The 23,506-nt window shown below is 51.7% G+C and overlaps 1 protein-coding gene across 2 annotated transcripts; it reads right to left on the minus strand.

Annotated features, from left to right (window-relative positions):
- Nucleotides 1–884: 884 nt before the first annotated feature.
- Nucleotides 885–23,197, minus strand: ISM2 (isthmin 2). 2 transcript variants are annotated; one of them, XR_006019371.1, is made up of 7 exons: nt 23,055–23,197; nt 8,732–8,992; nt 7,876–8,242; nt 6,942–7,082; nt 6,353–6,430; nt 1,537–5,882; nt 885–1,442 (listed from the first exon to the last, which is right to left on the minus strand). XR_006019371.1 is itself a non-coding variant. In XM_042047814.1 (6 exons), the coding sequence occupies exons 1-6, from the start codon at nt 23,193–23,195 to the stop codon at nt 5,365–5,367; spliced, it is 1,506 nt and encodes a 501-aa protein (XP_041903748.1). In that variant the 5' UTR covers nt 23,196–23,197; the 3' UTR covers nt 885–5,364. The 2 variants fall into 2 exon arrangements, 1 of the variants encoding a protein (XP_041903748.1); XM_042047814.1 differs by having other exon boundaries at nt 885–5,882.
- Between the last annotated feature and the right edge of the window lie 309 nt (nt 23,198–23,506).

Raw genomic sequence — 23,506 nt, forward strand, 5'->3', positions numbered from 1 at the left:
CCTTTCATCACAAGCAGGGTTTACTTCAGGCATCCTGCTGCTAGTCTAATAGGACACGCTTTGGCCTCAGCCAGCAACCCACATGCATGGGGCTCATGGACTCATGGCTTTGCTCAGAGGCCATCTGAGGGCTCTTCCAGCAAAACTGACTACCCCCAGTTATGCTGGTGCTTCCCCAGCTGGCTCCCTGCCCCGCAGGCTGGAAATCACCATCCCCACAGCAGCAGAACAGGCTGTGTAATGTAGCCGTGCCTTGGCTGCTGTTCACACGTGAATCTCTTGGACTAACCCGGAGGTGAAGGAAAGCTTGTGCTAAAAGGCCAGGCTGTGCACTCAGGCAGAGCATGCCAGGCTGTGCCAGCTCTAATGGGGCACAGCAATGGTAATTAAGGCCTCAGACATTTACTTGGGGATGGAGATCTGAGCCTTAAGTCATGCTAGAGAAGGTCGCTGCACTACATCTGCCTGCTGCCAGCAGACACACACTCCTTCAGCTACAGCTGACCTCTGGTGCAGCTACACGATGCTAATGAGAAACCCCAGACCTTTGCTTTACTTGGAAGTGTGGGGAGACAGGCACAGTTTGCAGTCATTCAGCTATTTGGGGAAGGGAGGGATGTATAAGGTTAGGGAGAAAAGCAAGGTTCAGCATACTCTGGCCCAAAGGCTCTTTAAGAACCTGACATAGGATAAGAGGGAAAATCTTGTGAATTAAAGAAAACAAAGGTTAAAAAACCAGAAAACAGAAATGAATTTTTCACAGTGATGAAAGTCAGAGGTGGATCCTCAATATGCTATTATAGGCACATGGAGATGAGTAAGGAGCAACCATCAAACAATAAACCAAAGGGGTCTTTGAACTTCTTTAAGACTGTAGGCAGTGCTCTGTATAATCCTTTTATTAGTAAATAAGGGAAGGCCTAATAAAGCTCATGAATCCATTACATTTTGGTATCGAAGATAATTGGTAACTTAACATAAAAAAAAAAACAACATTACCACTGGTGCTGTAAAAGACAAGTTTAGGGTCGAAAATTATCTTGACCAAGTGGAAAAGTGAGGTCAGGAGGACTAGAGCTGAAAACCTGTAATGTGCTGGGGTTTGGTTTTTTTCCAATCTTCTGTTCCAGAGGTGTGCCACCAGCACAGAAGACTAATGTGGCCACACAGCAGGGTGTGTCTCTTCACAGACCAGAACAGGGGTGTCTGAAAGGTTTGTTTCTCCTCTAGAACTACAGTTTTTATTCAAGATCTACAGACCACAACCACATCTTGCTCCTTCCTAGGCTAGTACCAGGCATTGCAGTTCAGGCCTGCTGCACAGGCTTTGGCTAAACTCTCCTGGCATTATCATTCTGTCTTCCCTTTCCAAAGGAGATCCTTCTGGGCCCAGCTGGGCTTTTTGTGTGCTTTCCAAGAAGTGGATTCTTGGAGCTGGAGCCCTGAAAAAAATCACACAGGTACTGGGATCTCTGTTGTTGTAAACATGTTCCTAGAAAATCTGAAGTTCATCCCTGAGAGATGGGCTGTACTCACCTCACCTGTGCCCCAGCAAAATCTGGGCACAGCTCCTTTTGTGTGCAAACAAACACCACTGCACGCCGGATGCCAGGGGACTGGTACAGCTCAGCTCCAGCCCAGGCTGGCAGACTACGACAACTCAACAGCAACTGGTCAAGAAGTTTTGTGTTCAAAGCCGCAGGCAAAAGTGCAGCTTAAGACTGCCACAGACTCACTCTGTGATTTCAGGTGACATCTCCAGGTCCTCAGCACCTGCAGAATTAGGGCAGGAATTCTTCCTGCTTCCATCCTCTGGCTGTGGGATTTCTATATCCCACGAGTTTCACAGCAGGGCTCATCATCCAACACAGCAAAGACCTTGTTACAGAGGATAAAAATTAGGCATGTTACTATACACAGCAGTAACTGTTGACTGCCCCTCCAGGGAAAAGAGTGATTTTCTCTGAGCAGAATGGAGCTCAGCCAGCTCCCCCCCGGCTTGGGCTCCATGCAACAATGTTTTTGATGTTGCAGAAGGCCGGCAGGAAGCTCCTAGCATCCTTCACTGAGAAGTCACCTGCTCCCCCTGGGCAGGGGCCGTCAGCCAGTACCCAGCTCTGGCCAGGCTGACCATGGAATAAAACCCGAGGTCAGGGCTGGGGCACAGGCAATGCATTTGCTTCTCAGCACTGACCCTGACGGTCTTCTTGTAGGAGGCTTCCTTCGCTGCAAGCAGAACTTCACATATTCCATGATGTGATGGCCTCCAGCTAGTCTTTCTTACCTGTGAGTTTTGCAGCCAGACAACTTCAAATGCAAATGTTACGGGAAGGAAGCAAAGCCATCAGGGCCCCAACTGGGGTTGGGAACCCAAGACATATAGCTAAACAGATCATCCCTCTCAACCAAAATAAATAGCAACATATGCTTCAGACACAACTGAATGACATCAGCGTGACATATACATATATAAAGTGCTTTATTGCAGCATCAGATTAAAGAATTCTTCTCTGTGAAATTTTGTAGGAATAAAAGACATTTTATATATATATTATACATAAAAAACCACAATAAACTTAAGGAGTGAAAGCTTAGAGATTCAGCACTTAAATAGCAGTGGGCTGGACAGAATCTTTGACGGGATATAAAAATAAACACTTGCTTAATGCCTACTTTTCTCATGGTGTTCTGCAAAGCCTCACGGTGTGTAAGGTGCTTATATGAAGAACAACACTGCTTTTTTCTCATGCTCCAGTTTGTGTCTGTATTGTCCAAACCACAGAGGCAGCAAAGCAGAACAGCTACTTGGCTCTCAACTAGCTTTTGTGGGGGTAGTGGGGAATGGGGGGGTATCAATGCAATAGATTTTTCTACCTGCCTTTGGACAGGAACTCCAGTTATTACAGAAATTACAGGGTTTTTTCTGGGGGTTAGACTGGTTGACATAGCCAGTATAAAGAGGAGGAGGGTACAAATCCTGGGTAACACTTATTGTAAGAACACTTCCTTAGAGAGCAGCCAGTCTAACAAACAAATTGGCTGAGCTTTTGCAAGTCTTCAGGAAAGGCTGTTTGTAGAAGTCCTGCTTCCATGTGTGGTCCAATACTGAACACTAGGCATGGTCAATAGGACGTTGCTTTTAAGAAGTCTGCACTGATGGTAAATAAACTCCTGTGAGAATCTGATGATGTTAATGATAGCATATGGTATGGGAGTGGAAATACGCTCTGCTGAATGACTGCTGTTAACAAGCTCATTCTTCCACGGCTTCAGCCGCTCAATTTGTTTGCTTCCATGTCTCTTGCTGAGGCTCCCTGGCTCCCAGAACCAAGCCACCAGATCACTGTCACCCCCTCTTGACCACCTCTATATGACCTATCTCTTTGCCAGAAACTAGCAAGTGAATGATCATCTGGGCTAGAGAACATGTAGTGATCATGATAATTTTCCAGGGTCTAGGTCTCTATCCGTGCTTATTTGGTTCTCTTCCTTCTCACCATTTACAGAATACTGGTCATCTCAGACTGCATGCCAGTTGGGAAATGGATGATGTCTGCCTGTATTTTGATAGAACCCATAACCAGAGTCTAGGGATACAGGGGTGTAATAACAGTTGAGTAAGAAAATTCAGTCATAATTTCATGGATACTTTTGTTTTACCAGCTATGAAGTCTTAGGTATGGATGACCAAGAATGCAATCTTCTATCAGTAACCAAGGCAAAAGGATCAACATACACTCAGTAGATACAAAGACACCCCCAAAAGATTCCCCAAAGAGCTTTCAGACCAAGGATACTCACTGATGCTGGAGAAAGCTCCCATAAGCAGGACAGATAGCACAGGATGGTCAACAAAGGACCTCTGCAACCAGTTTTTTGGTTCAACAGTGCCCTGCAGAAGTACACGGAGTAGCTAGCAGCCTTGTGTGAAACCTCTACTGTAGAAATTACTCCATTCGTCTTTATGTGTGCTTATTTCCCCTGATGCAACAAATTTGTTAAATAAAAGCTATAAATTTTCTGCCAGTTCAGCAACTGAATGTCCAGGGACAAAGGTGCTCAGCCTAGCTTCTCTGCAGAAAAGCCTCCAAAATATGCTGTGAGACACTGCCATGGACCTGTGAAAAGCTGAATAAAACCCAGGCAAGACCAAAGTGCCAACAGAGAGCATCACAATTCATGATCTGTGGACACCAGGTATTGACATTATTAGCATGTGTGTGTCTTCCTCCTCTGGAGCCACACTTGTGAGCCTGGCCCGGAAGTGAGCCTGAGGATCCATGGCTCGGTTTGTCTGGCCTGCCTCCAGCTGGGGACCTGGGCAGACACAGAATGGAGAAGCTGGGGACGTGGGCAGACAGCATGGAGCAGGGTCTTGCTTGGCTCAGTGCTTTTTGCTCCTCGCCAGCAATGCCATGAGCAGTGGCCAAGGTGCCTCCTGCCCCTGGCAGGGCTGTGAGTGGGAAACACAGGACTTTCTTTGAGGCTGTGTCACAGGTGCTCCTGAGACCTTCTGGGGACTGCCAGGGGACCAAGGACTGGTGGAGGTCTAGTGCTGTGACTTGCACAGATGCTACCACCCTGCTCCCCTCCCCCAAGCACCAAGGCAGAGGGGCTGAAATGCACACAAGGTGGTGTGTCCCCATGGTGACCTCCTCTGAGGTCCATCTACGCATAGCTGTGGCAGCCAAAACTCTGGTGGCAAGGCAATCTTGCCAAGGAAGCCCAGGCAGCCAGCCTCCTCCTGCCCCACAAACCCCTTCCCCGGACCCATGGACCCTTCTAAGTCCTTCCCTGCTCCTTCCCAACTGTGCACACACAAACCCAAGAATAGGGGAGGCCCTGCTCTGTATGTGTGGCTGGGACAGCCCTGCACTCTCCAGGAAGACCTATCCTCCATTTCAGACATAAACCAGCATGTGCCAGGGCAGGTGTACAGACAAGGGCAGGCAGCCATGCCTGCAGCAGCTCCTCAGATGTGGCGTGAAGCCAGCAGGAGCTGAGCCCACTTCACCCTGTGCTCAGCTTACAGGCTGTGTTGAAAGGTCATAGAGAATAAAAGCAGACAGGAGCAGCCCCTTGTTCCCTTCATACCTCCCAGCCCCTGCTGCTCCCCACATGCCAGGCCAGGAGCCCTGGACTGCAGGACTGCCCTGGGTGGCATGGCAGGCACTGCACCACAATAACCTCCAGCACCCTCAGAAATCAGATGGGGACTGAGACACCTCTCTGAGGGGATGAGACAGATGGCGCATCCTCCCCGTTTTGCCTGGCACCACTGACCCATGAGCAGGGTCAGGGCTGGCCAGGCTGCGCAGGGCTGCAAGCCAGTGGTGGTCGTGGCACCTTGGAGAGTGGCTGTGGCTAGTACTCCTTGGCCTCCTGCAGCTGGGAGAGGTACTCCTCCTCGGTGGGGTTGTCAGCACACCGTTGCCCATTGTTGGGGGGCCGGACGGCGTGATACCGGCTCCAGTCGCCCTTGCAGAGGATCCAGGGCAGCATGTCCACCTTGTAGTGCAGCTCCGGGGAGAACTCGGTGCTGATGAGGTTGGGGACACCGGCCCCCTTGCCACGGGTGATGAGGCGGGTGTGCTCATCATAGCAGCAGTGCTGGGCAGCCAGGGTGGTGCTGTCAAGGGAGAGCATGGAGCGCAGGCAGAAGCGTGCCGTCGGCTTGTAGATGTCCAGGCGCTCCTTGGGGCCGCTGGCATCCCGCCATCGGAAGCTCTTGCCCTGCTGTTCATCCCGCAGGTTGACGGCACTGTAGACGGCCTCCAGAGGGTAGGAGCAGGGGCAGCTGGGCAGGTCCGTCAGCACCTTGCTCAGGTACTTGGTGAGGAAGTCGCTCTTGCAGTTCAGCCACTTCTCACAGCTGTCCACCTCTGGGGGGAGGGTACCAAAAGGGTGAGGGCATGCACATTCTGCACCCCACTTTACCCAGCTGCCATTTGCCTGAAGCCATGCCAACACCACCAGTGGAGCCTGCAACCACCAGGCAGGAGCAGCCAGGCTCTTGGGATGAGCTGGAGCCAGGCTCCACTCCCAAGGCAGTGACAGAGGGAAGGGGTTGTGTGCTGGGGCCAGGCTGGCAACATTACCTCATGGTAGAGGGCACGTGGCAGGCTGGCCTCAGTCAGTGAACCATAAAGCAGGACAGTGTTGTACCACAGCTGTGGGAGCAACTGGGTTTCCCAGCATGACCACTGAAGCCTGCACAATGTAGTGGTTTGGGTGGCTTAGGTCTGGACACCAGACACAGGACCCCTTGGCAGAGCCCTGCCCACAAGCCAGCTATGACCCTCCCAAGGTCTGTCACTGAAGCCCCCAGTGCAAGGCAGAGGCAGAGGCTGACCTGAGTTGAACAGCTCTGTGGTGTTGTCGCTTTTGAAAGGTGTCTCCTCTGTGGGGAAGACCATTTCTCCTTCTGCTCCTTGAGACAGAAAAAAAAACAAAACAAAGAGCCTGGTTGAACACCAGGAGGAATGGTGTTTTTTTCCTCTGTTATGCACCAGACACCATCCATCTCCCAGAGCCTCTCCTGCCACTTCTTTGGTAACATGGCCCTGTGTTTGGAAGGAAGGACCAGCAGCAAGACTGGCCCAACGGACCTGAGGCTGTTATGTAAATCCCAGTGGATAGAGCTGGCTCTCAATATGTCAGGAGAGGATTTCAAGCTCCCAGTGTGAGAGAAGTGCTAGAAGTCACACACCAAGCCTGATGCCAGCTCTACCACCCCTAGGCCTCACACAACTACCTGGGGAGCCATGAAGCCCAATCATAGCTTTTTTGTGGAAACAAATCCCCATGGTCATTAGCCCTGATCACATCAAACATACCTAATTCTTGAAGCATGAGCAATGCCCAGCCTGCAGCAGTGGGGAACCAGCCCACATCAAAGTCAGTCAGACAGTCCCCAAGGACTGATATGGCCAGGGGCTCACCAGGGCAGCGTGTCAGATCGCAGGTCCTCGACTCCGTTGCTGTGCAGGCATAGCCACAGGACCGGGTCCTCTTCTGGTTGCCACGGCCACAGGTGATGCTGCAAGGGGACCATGGGCTCCACTCCTCCTCATCTTCATAGTCTGTGCATGGCAGGGAAGAGGCAGAGAGTGATGGACCTCAGCAAAGCTTTAGCAGGAGGGGAGACAACAGCCACCTGGGACCTCCTGCAGCTCTGCCTCCATCCCTGACAGGACAGTGCTGCCTGGGGCACAGGGAAGTGCCCAGCCACGCAATGCCAAGGGCCAACCCCGTCCCCGCTGCCAACCCCAGGGAAGCATCCCTGAGCAAAAGCTCTCATTCTCACAACTTTGCTTCCATTCATACCAACCCAAACAGGTATTGCTGCCCATCCCGATCCTCACCAAACCTGCACAACACACTGGCCATGATGCTGAAGCATCATCATGTGTTAGCAAAGGTTGGCTGGTTTTGAAGTCATGGCCAGGAAGTTGCAGGAGGGAACTGCTGAGGTGCCCTGGCCCATCTGCCATCTAGCCCTCTGCAGCTCCTCTCTTGGGGGGCACCCAGGTCTGTGGAAAAGGCTTCTGGCACTGATGTCACTACAGGGACCTGAGTCAATGGCAGCAGCACTTGTCATAAAACATTTGCACTGTATTTCTCATGTGAGCATGCCTTCGCTAGAGCCCATGCTCCAGTGTGATTACATGCACGGGCAATTCCCGCCAGGACACTGGCATGTCTGCTGGCAGCCCCAGCTGAGTGCTGGCCTTGCTCCTTGGCATGCTGGCTTATTTTGTAAGTAAGAGCTGAGCACCAGCGTGCTGTGATTGCTGGTGCAGGGCTGTGGGCCAGGCAGGACAGGGGAGGGCAGTGCTGGTCTGCAGGGCAGCTGCACATGCCAAGAGAACTCACCGTAATTATATTTTTCTTTAAAGATCCAGTTCTTCTGCCCAGGCCATCGCTGGTCCCAGTTACCTCCTACTCCACTAAGCATGGACTCCTCCTCCTCATACTCTGTTGTGTAATCTTCCTCTTCATCATCATCCTCTTCTTCTTCCTCCCTGTCCCCTACATCCAGGTTGTCATCCTCTTCCTCCTCCTCTTCATCTTCCTCCTCCTCGTCCCCCTCAGCAGGGTCAGTGTATTCCCAGAAGAGGGGCCAGAACAGGTCCTTGTGAGACAACCACTCAGAGGATGTCAGAGACCAGTCATTGCTTGTCTCCTTCAGCAAGTCCATCTCCATCTCAGCCTGAGGATCATCCACCACTTCAATGGTCACCTGGCGGGCAGATACAAGGCAAGGCAGTGAGCTGGGGCACAACCCTTGGGCAGGCCTACCAGACCATGCACTGGTTCCCAGCCCGAGAGGCCAGAGACACTCTGGGCTGCAGGACCGTATGAGGAGCGCAAATGGTCTCTCCCCATCCAGAGGGACGGACAGAGCGGGAAGCACAGGGTGGCTGGTGGTCACCCACAGGGGCCAACGCCACCCTCAGAAACTGAGGGGTCACCCACATAGTTTGCTCCTGCTCTGTGGAGAGGGGCTGGGGGGGGCCAGGGAAAAGGCTGTGAGCAAATTCCTCAGTCGAGGATCTTCTCCATGCCAGCTATTTGCAGCTGGTAGTCACCAAAAAAACAGGTGACAGTGGCCACACAGACCCTGCTCATGAGATCCTTTCTCTTAAGGAACCAAACGAGGCTGGAGAGCACCACTTTCAGCACAGTGCTCATGCACACTCCCTGTAGCCTTCCCAGACCCACTCCCCACCTGGATGTTGGGGTTCTGGGCACTCAGGTCCACATTGGCCAGCCCTGGCAAGTTCTGCAGGTCCAGCATGAACGGCAGGCTCTCCTCCCGGCCAGCACCACTGGGCTGGGGCAGCGCTGGGCTCCTGGCAGGCTGCTGAGCCACCCCTCTGCGCCTGTGCCGCCGCGGGCCAGCCTGCCCACTCCGCCTCAGCCCCCGTGCCTTGCCCGATGGTGGCAGCTCCTCGTCTCCTGCCGAACGGGGGCTGGATGATGCCGAGACCTGGAGAGGGAAGAGGCAGAGAGAGTATCTCTTGAGGGTGGCAGTGCAGGGCAGGGAGCAAACTGCTGCCCTGCAAGGACGGGTCTGCCCCAAACAGTTCCTCCACCCCATCTTATTGCAGCATCAAGATAGCAATTAACATGTTAATCAATCAAGTTAATACCAAGTGCCCTGTGCTGTGCCAGCACTCAGTCCCGCTGCACCTGAACTTACAGGTCTATTCAGACTGGTACTGCCCAACCCCATGACCACCCTCTCTGCCATCCCACTGCCCATCTCGTCTGGCTTTCCAGTTCTCACTCTCCCTTTTTGGCTATTTCTCAGTCCCTGGAAATGGGTTAACAGCAAGGGCTGCTTCTGGTCACAGAGTTACCGCAGCTCAAGTTTAATAATTTTATGTATTTATATAAAAAGTTTACAACAAGGGCTTTATGACAAAGGGGAAAACCTCACCCAAATAAATAGTTCTGTGGCATTGGTATTAGGGCAGATGACTTCAAGCAACACAGGTTTAATTGAGATTTCTGATGGTGTCCAAAGGCTACCACAAAGAGGGAAAGAAACTGCTGGCAGATACAACCCAGCTACCTTTAGCTCTTCGGGAAAGGGAAGATGCCCAGCCAAACAAGTCAACAAAACTCACGAGTGCTGCCAAAGGCTCTAAGTGCTGCTGCCATTCCAGGGGCACATGGCATTTCGCAGCCAGCCCTCCAGTCCCAGGAGGAGCAGCGGCAGCAGACAGGGAGCCCTGCCGGAGAGGCAGCACCAGCCATCCGGGGGGCCAGGGAGGCGGCCAGCAAATGCTGCCAAATGACTGCGCCCGCTCCGAGTTCCCACGTTCCTCGTCCCGCACTCGGTGCGTACTGGCACGAAAGAGCGTGACTCAAGGGGCCAGCAGGCTCCAGTGTGCCCGAGAAACCCGAGATGGGAACAACTGGCAAAGCCCCCCCTGCGGCACGGGCGTCCTTGGGAAGGTCTGCAGGGCCCCGCAGCTCAAGGCTGGGAGCAGAGGTGCCCGAACTCCCAGCATCTCCGCCAGCGGCTGCCTATTTCTGGCTGCCCAGCTGAAACCCCCTTTTGTTCCCAAGCTCTCACCCTTCGCGTCAGCCCAGTCGAGAGCTGTGGGATTAATGAAGAGCATGGAGTGCCCCCTCCCCACGGCGCCGGGCGGGGGGGATGCAGAGAGGCATTTCTACCTGCAATTAGAGCCAGATGGTTTGGGGAAGGACTCCCCTCCCTTTCATCCTGATCACTGGAGCACTTCAAAGGCAGCTGGAGCCTAGCCAGACTCTCATGAGCGCACACAGCCTGTCCCCAGCCCTGTCCCTGTACATCAAAGCCCGCGATCCCTCCATCCCCGGGGGAGGGAAAAGAGCAGCAGGGACGCTGCTGGTCCCTTGGCTGCTGCCCAGAGCAGGCTGAACGCAGGGAAGGGCCGGTGACAGACTTCACCAGATGGGCCCGGAGGAGAGAGGGCTGCAGAGAGGAGAGAACCTGTGCTGCCCAGAGAGAGCGTTTGGGGCTTGCCCCTCTCCCTGGCCTGGAGGGCTCCTGTGGCACTGCTGGTAGCAAACATGAACAGAAACACCCCCCTGCATGCACCTTCCCCTCCAAGCGCCCTCTGTCCCCATCCAAACCACAAAGGTTTTGGGAAGGATGCATGGGAATGATGCCTGGCTCTGTCTCAGCCCATCTCCCAGGGCCTTAGCCCCTTGCTAAGTCTCCTGTCATGCCCCAGGACTCCTTGGCAGGCCGCAAGGAGCCCAGGTGGAACAAAAATAGCAAGAGGGGCTGAGCAGGCAAACCTAGCCATGTCCCAGTGCTGGCTGCATGACACTGCCTGCTGGTGCTGGGTTTGCTGCCAGCTGCACATGCCCAGCACAACCCCTGCACAGGAGACTGGCAACAGCCCTGCAAGGCTGGCATTCCTGCCCAATTTGCCAAGAGCTTGTTGGGCCGGGTAAGCTCACTTCACAGGCAACCCAAATTTAATACACATGGAAAGGGAGGTCTCCTCTTAGCAACAAGATCTGAGCTCACCCAAGGACACCCAAGAGCAAGCAAGCCAGGAACAGACTCAAAGTCTCCAAATTTACACTCAATGCCTAATTCAGATTTTACACCCAAACAAGCTCAAGAAATTCAGAGTACTGTTCCCACAGGGAAAATGTAAAACTGCTCCAGGGGAACTGGCTGCAAGAGTGTTGCAGGGCAAACAGAATCCCCTCAGCTCCCAGATACTCTGGAGGCATAAGGACGACAGGGGTGGCTGCCCTGGATGGCCCAGACCCCCTCAGCAATGGTCACTACAATGTACCACCCAATGCTTCCCTCCTGTTAACGTCTGCATCTGAAGCTTTGCTGGGCTCAAATTTGTCCCTGCATCAGATGTCCCTCCTGAGTAAGGCTCAGTGCCCTGCCCCAGACAATCAATCCGTGGATTTAACAAGCTCTTAGGAGGCCCAGTGCTCCCTCCAGGTCAGAGCATCTATGGTATCAGATGTGTCTTCTCCAAGTCATCAAGGGTCCCCTGACAGCCATACAAGCAGCTGCCCTTGAGGTTTGCACTCCTGCTGTGTGACATCCACCCTCTCCTCTGCACTGGCCAAGGAGCAGCTGGATAAAGCCATCAAGGCTGGAGCTAAGCCACTGCAGTGGGCTAAGGGAAGACTTTGCTTGTCCAGAGGGAACACTCTATTCCACTGCTCTCTACAGAGCACAGGAGAAAGGCTGCAAACCATTGCAGAGCTGGTCATCAGCAGCTCCCTTCTCCTTCCACCATCATGGAAGAACACTTGCTACCACCCCACAGAAGCAGAGTGCAGTGCTGGGAAGCCATTAATGTCTGGCAGCCGAGCTCCAGCCTTCTCCTGCGACCAGCCAGCACCAAGCAAAGGAAAATGCTGAACAAGGAATTGCCACAGCTGCTCCTGTATACACTTGGCATATCCTACCTGTCTGGGAATAAGGATTCCCAGGGCAGGAACCTGAGAGAAACTCTGGGGCAGCACTCGGGAAAGAGCATGCACTTTCCATTTGTGAAGATCGTATTTCAACTGAAGGCTGTAAACCGGCTCACTCCTGCCTACCTACCTGTCCAGGAGCCCTTCCCACCTAGTCCAGGCTCTCCCACATGTAGGACTGATCACCTAAACACCCTGAGGCACAACCTTAGAGGAGATGTTTGGAAGGGGAAGTAACCAGTTAGCAATTCACCCTGGTGTCATGCCTACTTTGTACATAACACAGGCAACAAGGTGTGTGGAAAAGGTGTGGGAAAAGGCCACACATCATTGCTCTAGAGACTAAAGGCTGACATTTTTCCCTTTCTAGTCCATACATCTCTATTAGAATTGCTTCAAAATCTGGAGATGATGAAGAGAGCAGCCACAAAAACATTTCACGGGATGGAAAGACTTTTTGAGTGAAAAACTTGTACAATTCAATTTGTTTGTCATGCTGAAGAAAGAAAGCAATGACTTGGTTTTCCAGTTCTTTAAGGCAGTAATCCATCAGGCACCAGAGTCTCTAATCCAGAACAGAAACACATAATAGGAAACAATGTGCCCAAGTCAAAGCCAGACAAATTTAACTGAGGAATAAGGATCGGGCTTTTAATGCCATAGGTAATTAACCACAGGAACAATTAACAAGAAAAATGACAACTTCTCTCGTGGAGACTGTCAAACCCACGTCACTGGGCTCAACATGAGTACTGCAACTGCACTAGGGAAGAAATTCAAGGCTCTAGTAATTTCTTCTGCTCTTAAAATTTGTGATTTTGCTAGAAATGTCTCTAAGGCTTTGAAAGCCTTAGAAATGTCTCTAAGGTTAGGAAAGCAAATGGCCAACGTTCATGCGCTGCAGCTCTTAACTAAAAATTACTAGAGACATGACATTTCAGATCCTACAGCAGTTTAAAACCTGAAAACATCAACGGACTAGTTCCTGTGCTGTACTGCACTTCGGCAACCAGGAACACCACTACACTGCCACAACCACAGGTACTTGTCCCTCCAGCACGTTCCTCAGCATCTCTGTAGGCATCTCAAGTTGCCAGAGCACCCAGCAGCAGTGCTCTTTGTAACTACATACACTGCTGAGCAGAGCTGCCCCTCATCATGGGGTTAAGCCAATCCAAGTACCTTTGAGAGAACTCCTCTGGCAGCAAAGCACTGCTGGAGCTTGTGCATCAGCAGCCAGTGGAGCAAGCAAGTCACCGGCATAGCACAAGCTCAGAGGATGCAGCTTCTACCCACACCTATCCCAAGCCAATTATAGAGCACATAAACTCATTCAACTTGAACCAAAGAAACCTGTGCACACAGCAGTCAGATCAGAGGCAACATTCAGGCTGTGCTTTGGGCTTGTTAACACTGCAGTGAGGAAAATGACGTATTTGCTAAAGGCCGGTATCACACTGAGCTATAATTATAAGGAATGGGCGCTTTTGTTGCTTAATCATTACTGCTTGTGTTAGGTTTCCTTTGAACAGTTTTACCATGCTGTATTGAAACAAGAAACCACCAGAAGAACTATTGATCTTTTCCTGAATAGACCTTCCTTCTCTTTCCCCCAAGCTCTCTCCAACATTATTTTAAAATCTGTCCTGCAGTCTGTTGCAAACTTGCCCACTTATGAATTAGTCAAGTACAAAATTTTTTTCTTTTTTTTTTTTTTAACATAAAACTTTTCTTTTTATATTTACCTAAATGAGCTGCAAGGATCTGGAGGAAGTATTAAAAAAATACATCTTTGGATTGAAACTGGGTGGGAACAACTCCAGAGCAGGATTTTACTACAAAGCCATACTATAAAGCTATGGAAGTAGAGAAGGCTGGTTGGTTGCACTAGAAGGAAGCCCAGCATGTCTGGGGTTAGCTCTGGGGCTGCAGTTTGCAGAAAGGCTCATGACAATTTTTGCTGGTGGGACTAGGAGAAAGGAAGGTTCTTCTACTGCTAACAGGTAACACTGTTGTCTCTTTAAAATAAAGTAAGGTTGAACAGCAGGGTAATCACCAGGAACAAATGCAGTGTGCCATGATGCCTCCCTCCCATAGTGCATGCTTTCTCCTCTATGAGGCACTGCTCAAATAAAGGGCTTTTTTAGCCCAGCCAGCTGAAACCACTGCAGCCTCCTGAGGGCTGTAGTTTGATCCTCCTGGCTCATAACCCATCCACCAGCACATAACCTGTCTACTGGCAGTCTTTCAGCCAGATGGAAAATCCATGGGATGCACATTAGGCAAGTGACCTCTGCCAGCCATCAGCTCATCACCCACTTAAGGGATTTCCCAGAGCCGTGACAGAGCACAGCAGCTTCTAGAGGTGTCAAGAGCTGGGTGGGTACCTACGAGATAACAGGGAATGCAAAGATGCTGCTCAGTTCCTGTTACTGTCTTTAAGACCTTCTGAGCCACAACCCCAGTCATCAGACACAACACATTTAGACTTATAGGCAGGTGGCTTAGCAGGAGCTATCACTCAGGATTTTGACATGTGAGCTCCGGAAGATCTGCCAGAGGTAATTTAAACAAGTTAACACCTCCAGTTGCCTCCCTCTTCTTGTGCCCTGGGTTACACTCCGGCCCGCAAAGGGGCTGTGGCACAGGTGAAGAGCAGAGCCATGACTTCCCAACTGCTGTACTATCCGGTCCACCTCAGGATCAACTTACGTGGGTGCTGGGAGGGGGGGTTATTGGTTTGTTTGTTTTTGTTGGCTTGTTCTTTTCTTTTAGTAAACACTCCCTTTAGGTTTTAGGAGAGTTCTACAAGTGCTTACAGAACAGACAAGGCACTTGGTTATTACGTGGGCAGATCCTGTTTACGACACACCACCAGGAGCCAGCAGCAAACTGTAGGCTGTGCAGATAATTATTACGCCCTCATGATTATAATTTTCATGCAGTTATCAAAATACTTTAGATCATATGGTATCACTTTCTCTTCTAACTAGCTTCATCCCAACTGTCTTGGGTAGGGAGCTGCAGGAGGCAGCATCAAAGGCCTCCTCATGTTTCACATTTATTTTCATGTCTCACAGTTGCAACAACTGTAATCTCAAAACTCTTTCCAAGGTCGGTGACTCAGTTGCCCCTGAGGCAGAGCCAGCCCTGGAGCAGAAGACACCACAGCACAGAGAAGCAGCAGCACGCAGCACCATGAGGAGCAAGGACACAGCATAGCTGACTTTGTGCAAGACCAGAAATGAGGAGGTTGCCCAGGCTACTGAGAATGCTCCTCACCATGCATCCCATTGGCACAGCCCAGGCCCTCTCATCCCAGTCGGCTCTCTTGTGGGTGTGCTCATGAGTAACTTGCCCATGGCATCCTCCCACCCCAGATCACTTGTGACATAAGGAGGAAAAGTAGCAGCTTTGTGGCCTTTCACCTCACCATGCCACACTGTTGCCCTCCTCATGCAGATCATTTCACTGGCAGATGCTTCTCTACCATAAATATCTTTTCTCTCTTTAACACTGAGACAAAATTCTTTGTCTGCAAAACTCCCATTCTGCAGACAAAGAAAATGACCTGCTCCTCAGGTAGCCTCCAGCAAGGCAGGATACATGCGGGTCTCCCATGTCATACTTGGAGAAGACTCTCAAGAAGGTTCACCACAGCTCAGGTTTTCCTCCCCACCTGCCCTGGAGGAGGGACTGGTCTGCTTTCTAGACAGATGAACCACACAGGCCTTGTAGTGGAGAAGCTGGAGCATACAGTTGGCTCTGCTGATACGTCCCAGCACAGCAGATGGGGCTGTCCTCGCACCAGAGACTCTGTCCAAGTGCACAGGTCCCAAGGGACAATTCTTGATGGGTGGTGCCTGCTGCAATGACACCAGCTGGGGGCAAGGCACCCATTACTTGAAGACCTTGAGACTTCTGCTGCAGTCTTGGTATGGGAGAAAGGAGACTGCATGGAGAGGTCCCCCAGAGAGATGAACAGACACACATCCACACCCTCTGGTGCTCTCTGGCAAATGCTCTTGCTGGGGCACATGGTTTCTGTTAACATAGTTGAGCAGTAATACACATAAGCTCCTAATGCATCAGAGGGAGTCGCTACTAACTTGTTCCAGCTCTAAAGCCCATGTGCTTCAGTAACCATTAACTTGTTCCAGCTAATGATCTGCATTTGCTAGTCTGCACACCGTAACTCTCCCGCTGCTCCAGCTGCGGCTTTCTTGCCTGCCACAGCCCAGGCAAAACTGCAAAAGGAAGAAAACCCCAAATACTGCAAAGCAGGTGTAGAAACTGACAGGACCAGATCAACACCAGCCTCCCCCTGCCTGCTAGAAGAGGTGGTGGAGGGGATCACAGGGCAGGAGGGAGTGCAGGGGGCACCTGCTCCCCTTGTCCCACGCAGGGCGCACAAGCTGCCCCTCCGTGCAAGCAGCAGCACAAGGAATGCAGCCAACCAAACAAATGCAAATCCATCAGGGATCCCTTCAACAAACGGGCACCTGAGCCAGACTTGGAGTATCTCCATGCCCTGCACAGGAAGGGATCCAGGCAGGGATGCTGCATCTTGTCTTCCCGAAGAGGCAAAGCTGGGATGACGCTCAGCCAGCAGCCCCTGCCCCAGGTGCTTGGCTGCAGCTCCCCAGCCTGGGGTCAAGCTCAACTCCTCTCCCCAGCCAGCTTTGACTTTCAAGGAGCCAGCAGCCTTAGCATGTAATAAAACCACACTGTCTCCAGAGGGGAAGGTGTTGGGAACTGCTAACATGAAGACATCTGTACAACACCTTGTCTCGATGGAGGTGCTGCATGGTACGGCACAATGCAGCTGGCATTCCCTGTGATTTTTGCTGTTGTGGGAATGGCTGCAGGTGAAGGGGAGGGCAGGGAAGGGAGGGCAGCAGGAGGGAGTGCTAAAGTGGTAAGGAAGAGAGGACATCCCAGGGAGGGAAAGAGATCGATTTTCCACGTGGGGCACCTCCGAGAGCACCTCCAGGCTATCCAGCAAATAGTGCCTCCTCAGCCAGCAGGGCCCTGGGGCTCAGCTGCTGGGAAAGAGCTGGGGATGCCTTGCTCACCCTAGGCTAGGGCTGCCAAGGCTGGGATGGAAGGCGGCTCACCTGAAGGGCACGGTACCCATGCCATGTGCCAGTCTCCAGTTGAGCCCTGCATGATAGTGGCAGTGACATGTTCCCACACCTGCCCTGCAGCCCAAATCCTGAGTGCTAGATAAGACCCTGACAGAGCAGGCCAACCATCAGCTCCTAATCCAAGATAAACCCACGCCTCACCACCTCTTCCCTGAGTGCATGGGTGTTTCCTGGCCTTCTGCAGCCAGGTCTCTACCTTGTGCCCATCTTGTGGTGCCAAGGGACAGCAGAAGGCAGCAATTTACCGCATTTTGTTCCCTTTGAAGTTGTATCCTTGCCCTGGAGACTAAACAACCTGAACCTCAAGAGGCATTGGTGCCCTTCATGCCAAGGGCCGCCCAGGACTCAGAGCCAGGTAGGTCACCATTTTTTTGCTGTCTTCATCTCTTAAGTACTGAGATGAAAGCACATCTCAAACAGCTTCTCAGACAAGCCCCCAGAGTCCCTACACAGAAGGAACATGGAGCAACGGAATTGCTTGGAAGCAACACCATGCAGGCTGACATTTACAGCTGACCACATAAAAGCACCAGGCTGCCCAATGAAGGTTCCTTACAAAAACATTCTACCAAAACAAACAAACAAAAAAATAGTCTTTACACTGCACTTTTGCAAGCTTCTGTCTGAAACAAAAATGATTTAACACTGAAATATGCTGCAATCTCTTCCTTGCTCCAGTATATTATACAAAACCTGAGCCTCTGGCTGGTAACATTTGCTTTGAAGGAGCTGGACAGCACGGGTACACCTTGTGGGCCTGCCTGCAGCTCAGACTGTCTCCAAGCTTCCCTATGGGAAGTATCAGGCTTCGTGTTTTGAAGATTATTCTGAGAGGAAGAGTACTTACTGCTACAGTGGACCAGTGTGCACTCCCTGTGCGTAAGACACTGACAAGAGGAAAGTGGGAATTAATCTCTAGCACACTCCCTCTATCACCCCACTGGTCTGAGAAAGATCATGGCTGGAGGCAGGATGAGTCCCCCAGCTTGCCTGTCTTTTGAGGAAAGGGTCTGCACTGAGTCAGACAATTTTGGGAACCCAGAGAGAGTGCAGGGCCATACCCTGTTGGGCGATTTATGCCTAATCTCTTCCCCTTACATGTGCCTTTTACAGGAACCCCTTTGATTATAACAATGGGGACGCAGCAGACCTATTTGTGCAGTGAAAATGGAAGAAGCCCCCTTGTTGGGCAGCTTCCCTACACCCGGCTCTCCTTTGTTTCTGCTGCTGTCTCAGCCCCAGGGCGGGAGGGTTTTCAACTGTGTTGACTAAGATAATTTGGCACTTCTCAAAAGGAAATTTGCTACAAAGGGCGAAGTACCTCCCTGCGCACAAAGAGCCCCTTTCAGAGCGGAAGGATGCTTCAGTGAACGTTTTGTACCCACAAATCCGACCTCCGCCAAGGACAAAGCCAGGGACAAGAACGCTTAATTGCTGAAGAAATGAAAAGGTAAAAAGCACATCCTCAGGCAAAATGACTCTGCTACTGACACAGGCCGCAGTGGCGGCGGGGATGTGGCTGCGCAGGCAGCCAGCACCGATCCAGCTGCCCACTCGTACCCCAGCGGGGCTCTCCCGAGGAGACGGGAGCCCGGCAAGGTGCTCCCCGCAGGGCGGACACGGGTGACAACACAAGCTGGGGATCCACAGCAGCGTGAGAGGGTGAGACCGCTCTAGGCCAACTGAGATCCTCTCCTTGGCCAGAGCCCTAGAGGAGTCAAGAGGGAGCAAGAGCTGGGGGAGAGGCACAGGGCAGGCTCCCGCAGACCTCTGTGCCTGTCCAGCCCATCACCCCAGTGGTCTCCCCAAACCAATGTGTCTAGGCTGTGTCAAGGGTCCCAAATGACAAGGCTACCCCGACTTAACAGTCTCCTGACAAACTCCACTCAAGCCCAGCTGATATTTCTTTCACTCTTCTTATGTAGTACAGCCACACCATGTCACCTTGGAGCTCCTTCGCTCTTTGTCTGCTCTCTCCAGCCAGGCATCACATCACTGCTATACATTTAATTTTTAAGCACTCTCACGCCCCTATGCACAGGGCAGATTGATTTCAATCAAGACTGCTAGCAATGATTTTCAATCAGGTGTAGACCTTCAGTTTTACATGTAGTTTCCCACTGCTATTCTCACTGCCTGGTTTAACCAGTAAATAATGTGTTGTGTTGTTGTTTCCTTATTTCTCAGGGGCCAGGAGCCAGTCATATCAGGTGCTGCACAAACCCATTGATTTGTAGCCAACTCAGCCTTTATGCTACGATTGATATTTCTTTTGTTGCCTTCCATTATCTCTTATCGCAGATGCCAGATTTGCTTTGCTCACAGCCTCATACCAGGGGAAATCCAACAGCAAGTTCCAGCCTGGATTTGACCCCTGTCCCAGCTCTGCAGTAACACCCCGGGTGCTTTGGGAAGTTTGCTGACATTACTCTTGGGCCCCTCTCTCAGAGTGGTTCTCTCCTGCAAAAGAGCACCCACCAAGCCCACCAGAGCTGGACCCTCCATAAAACACTGTTGGCTTGTTCTGCCTCACCCTGTCAGTGCCAGGATGCTCCAACACCCCCATCACCATTCCTGCTGGCACTGTTATTCCTGTGCACAACTACTGAAGCTCTTGTGTGGGTTCACACAGATCTAATCACTCCTAACATTTACATTTGCAGCATGTTAGGACTGTGGCTGTTTTCTGTTTACCAGGAGAACACTGGAATTCATTGGCATCAGCTGGAAAGAATCCAAACATCTATTAACTATGTTCAGAGCTAATATTTTGAAATCCAGTGAGTTTATCAAAACATATTTTTCATTTAAACCTCCTGACTTCATAAATAAATAAACTATTAAGTGATGTGATGAGCTGTATCTTGTCTCCACAAGGGACACAAGCTTTTCCAACTATTATGTTACCCAAATCTGAAGAGTCACTTAGTGGTCAGTGCTCCATCCTGCCACATTTCTGCCCACATCAAAGTATGATGTATCCAGCCTGCAAAAGCCCTTCTAAAGCCCCTGCTGTACACCTGTCTGCTGTTTCTGAACCCACCTGCCTTCTCAAACGTCACCAACAAACCTCCAAATGAGCAGGTACCTCTCTTGTTAGATTTAAGTCACAGTTTGGAAAGAAAACTGCCTTTCAACTTTCTCATTCTGCCTTTTCAACTTCTAATCAAATAGACTGAAGAAATAGCAAAATATTCTCACTACATCTGTTGCTTATGCTGTGCACAGTATAATTCAGGCAAAGCTTTGCTGACCAGTGTCATTGCTGAGATAATGTAAATGCAAGTACTTGCTCCTTTGGTAATGCTGGAAATAATGGATCCTGACTGGGGTACAGAACTTTGGACACACTGATAAGGCTAGCACCTAAAAATAAATCATGTGTTCTCTCCATCCTTCCTACAATAAGAAGACTTTCTATCCCAAAAAACTTACTGGAAAACTTATTTGCTTTAATTTTTCTAAATTTTTTTAGTATAGGAGTGCAACTCTAAGGCTCAGCACAGATTACAAAAATTCCCATTCAATTCTAAACCAAGGAAAAACATTTGCTTTAAACAAAGTTGTTAAATTAAAATAAATCCAAGTTATGTAATTGTTTAATGGTTTCGATTGTCTATCTGCTCTGCTCTGTCATTTCTATTTTTCTCCTCACAGCCCCCTTCATTCTACCCACATCTGTAGGGCATTACCCATAGTGTAACCAATACTCCAGCTGTGGCTGCCCTGCTGCCATAGAGACAGGACGTATCAGTGCTGCAACAGGAACCATCTGTGTGTATGACCCAAAATCACTCTGGATTTTTTTTAACCACCATGCTGCTGCGCTTGTGCTCTCTGCTTTAGTTCAAACAGCTGGGCATGACTACTCTAAATTGTCCCCTGCATGCACCAGAAACAGAGGATTTCATCCCAAAACGCAGCTAGAAGACATATGCGAATACCTACTGCTTCCTCCCTGCCATGCGAAGTGTGCCACCAGTACTCTGAGGGATGCAGGGTGCGCACAGGAGCACCGCCAGACTCCCAGAGGAATCCATTCTTCAACTTCCTCCTTGCTCCTAACCTCCACCCTCAAACCTTTGCCTATAACCTTGTTGTATGTTTGTATTTCTGCAAGAAGCAAAGGTCCCGGGGACAGAGGCCGCGCTGTGTAAGTGCCGAATGTGATCTTTGGCTGGCCGCACAACGCTCCCCATTCACAGCCATTCACAAACCGCGACTGACAGCAGCTCACATGCTCTCCCATGTATTTTAGATGTCAGATAAAAAGGAGCCTGAGACTGTGCCGCAGGATCCCGTGGTGGGGACGTGCACAACTTCCTAACAGACAGCTTGTCCCCACCCTTGCTCCCTGCCACAGGGGTGCAATACCTTCCTGGATTTCAAGTGTAAATCCTTACTCCTTCTGCAGCCGGAGCCTGAGGGCACTCTGCCTGGCATTTGTCTGGCAATTGAAGCAGCATCTACATCTATGGTTGAAGTTTCACTAGCAAAGATCAGCACCAACATGGTATTACCAGCACTACAGCACATCATCCCCAGCAGTTCTTGCATCTGCTCAGTCCACACGCCACTCAAAACCATCACCAGGCTTGACTAGTGGTACTTGGCTGGGTGCCAAGTACTCGGCCCTCTCTTGCCCCTTAGCCAAGCATTTCATGTGGCAGACTCCCTTCTCACACTTGCGCCCTGAGCTTCATGCTGGCATGGAGTTTAGTGCATCCAACAGGAGCTGCCAGCACGACTCCTCCACAGATCAGACCCTGTTTTGGCATTAACTAGCAATAAAGTATATTCCCATCGCTTCGCACCTTCTCTGCCAGTCTGACTGACACTGAAGATCAAACCTGCTGCTTTCCATACTCCTGTGTATCGCCGGCGAGGACTGAGCTGCTCTGACCCTGTCATGCTCAAACTCCTCCTATCGCCACCTTACCCAATCATTCCGTTCCACCTAGTTTTAGCAGTAGCATTATTTGAGAGAGTACTTTTTGAACACAGCTCTGCTGGCTGAATGACTTTTCCTCCAGAGAACAATTTCAAGATGGAAACAGCTTGTTTTGACCATCCAAGAGTCTTTCTTACCACCCGCTCTCCCGGTAGTTTCTTTCCCATTCCATTCCTGTCATCCCCATCAGGTCCCACCAGTTGGCTCCCAGTCTGACTGGACCCTCATTGCCTGCTGAAGTCTCACCTTCCACAAACCCCGTTCGGCAGCGAGCGCGGGACAAGATCCGGCACTCAGGCAGCCCCGGAACATCCCCCTCCCGGCCGCGGGGCTCCCAAGGCCGCCTGCCCCGGGGGGAACTGCGGGGGCGCAGGTCGCCGGCATGAGAAGGGAGCGTGGCCGCTCCGGAACCTGCCCCAGGGGCGTTTCGGCGGGGAGGGGAGGAGAGATGGTGGCTGAAATCCATCGTGTCTTAGGTTTCTGGTAGAGGAGAGCTGGCATTCCTGGCAAGGCACCAACTGCTACTTTGACTGCAGCCGGACCCCTCTCTCCCACCTGGGATGCTGGGCGCCGGGGGCAACGGATCTTCCCGGGCAGCGGGTCACGGCACTCGGCCCCGAGCTCAGCAAGCCTAAAGCATCCCCTGTCCTTCAGCCTCTGTGCAGTGTGAAGACCTGAGGCTGCCCAAGAATCCCGCAGGCCGGGAAAGGGTTCTGCCCCTCAGCGGGTGAGGAAATAGCCCATAAGAGGGGGCCCCCACACCCTGCTTCTCCCCGCTGCTGCTTCTCTCCCCGGAGCTCTGGGCGGCCGGGCCGCGGGACACGTGTTGGATGCTGCTCCCGTCCGAGACGCACAACCACGTCCGAGAGAGCCCCAGTGACCACCCAGGTGACCGGCTGTCCCCCTCAGCTTTCCCGGGCACGGGAGGGGGTGCAGAGGCTGAGGAAGAGCTCGTCCTAGCACCCTCCCGGCTCTCTGTATTTCCCCAAAGATCGCCCTACCTCCGCCAGCCTGGAGCTCCTCTCCTTCGGGCTATTGCTGCGCTGTTTCCCCCTCACGGGTAGTCCTCTCACCGCGGCCAGGAAAGTTGTCAGGAAGACGAATCCGAGGATGAGCACGACTTTCCCTCTAATCAGAGGCATCTCTCCCTTCCTCTCTCCCCACCTCGCACGTTCAGGGCAGGAGGTCCGGCAGCACGCCCGCCCTTAATGCTCCAAATCCTGTCCGCCGAGGGGGGGGGGGGGGGGGCGGAAAAATATATATATATATAAAAACCACCGGAGCCGGGAAGTGCGGTGCCCCGCGGGCGCGGGCAGGGGCCGGGGTAAGGGCAGGGGTAGGGTCCGCCGGCTCGGGCCACTCCGCTCCCTCTGATCGCTCTTGCAGTTTGCCGAGCACCTTCCGCTGTCGCGGCTCCCCCGGGCTCGCCTGCCGGTACCACTGATGCTGAAGG

This window comes from Corvus kubaryi, unplaced genomic scaffold (assembly GCF_017639235.1).
Source record: "Corvus kubaryi isolate FWS band 111438036 unplaced genomic scaffold, C.kubaryi_AGA036_p1.0 66, whole genome shotgun sequence".
NCBI classification, from domain to species: domain Eukaryota; kingdom Metazoa; phylum Chordata; class Aves; order Passeriformes; family Corvidae; genus Corvus; species Corvus kubaryi.

Bases quoted from the DNA above. Each gene is read 5' to 3' on its own strand.
- ISM2 (XM_042047814.1), bottom strand. From the start codon at position 23,195: ATGCCTCTGATTAGAGGGAAAGTCGTGCTCATCCTCGGATTCGTCTTC. The intron at 8,243-8,731 runs GTGGGGAGTGGG...TCTGCCCGCCAG, and splicing joins CCCAGAACCCCAACATCCAG to GTGACCATTGAAGTGGTGGA. The intron at 5,883-6,352 runs GTCAGCCTCTGC...CCCTCCCCCCAG, and splicing joins CACAGAGCTGTTCAACTCAG to AGGTGGACAGCTGTGAGAAG.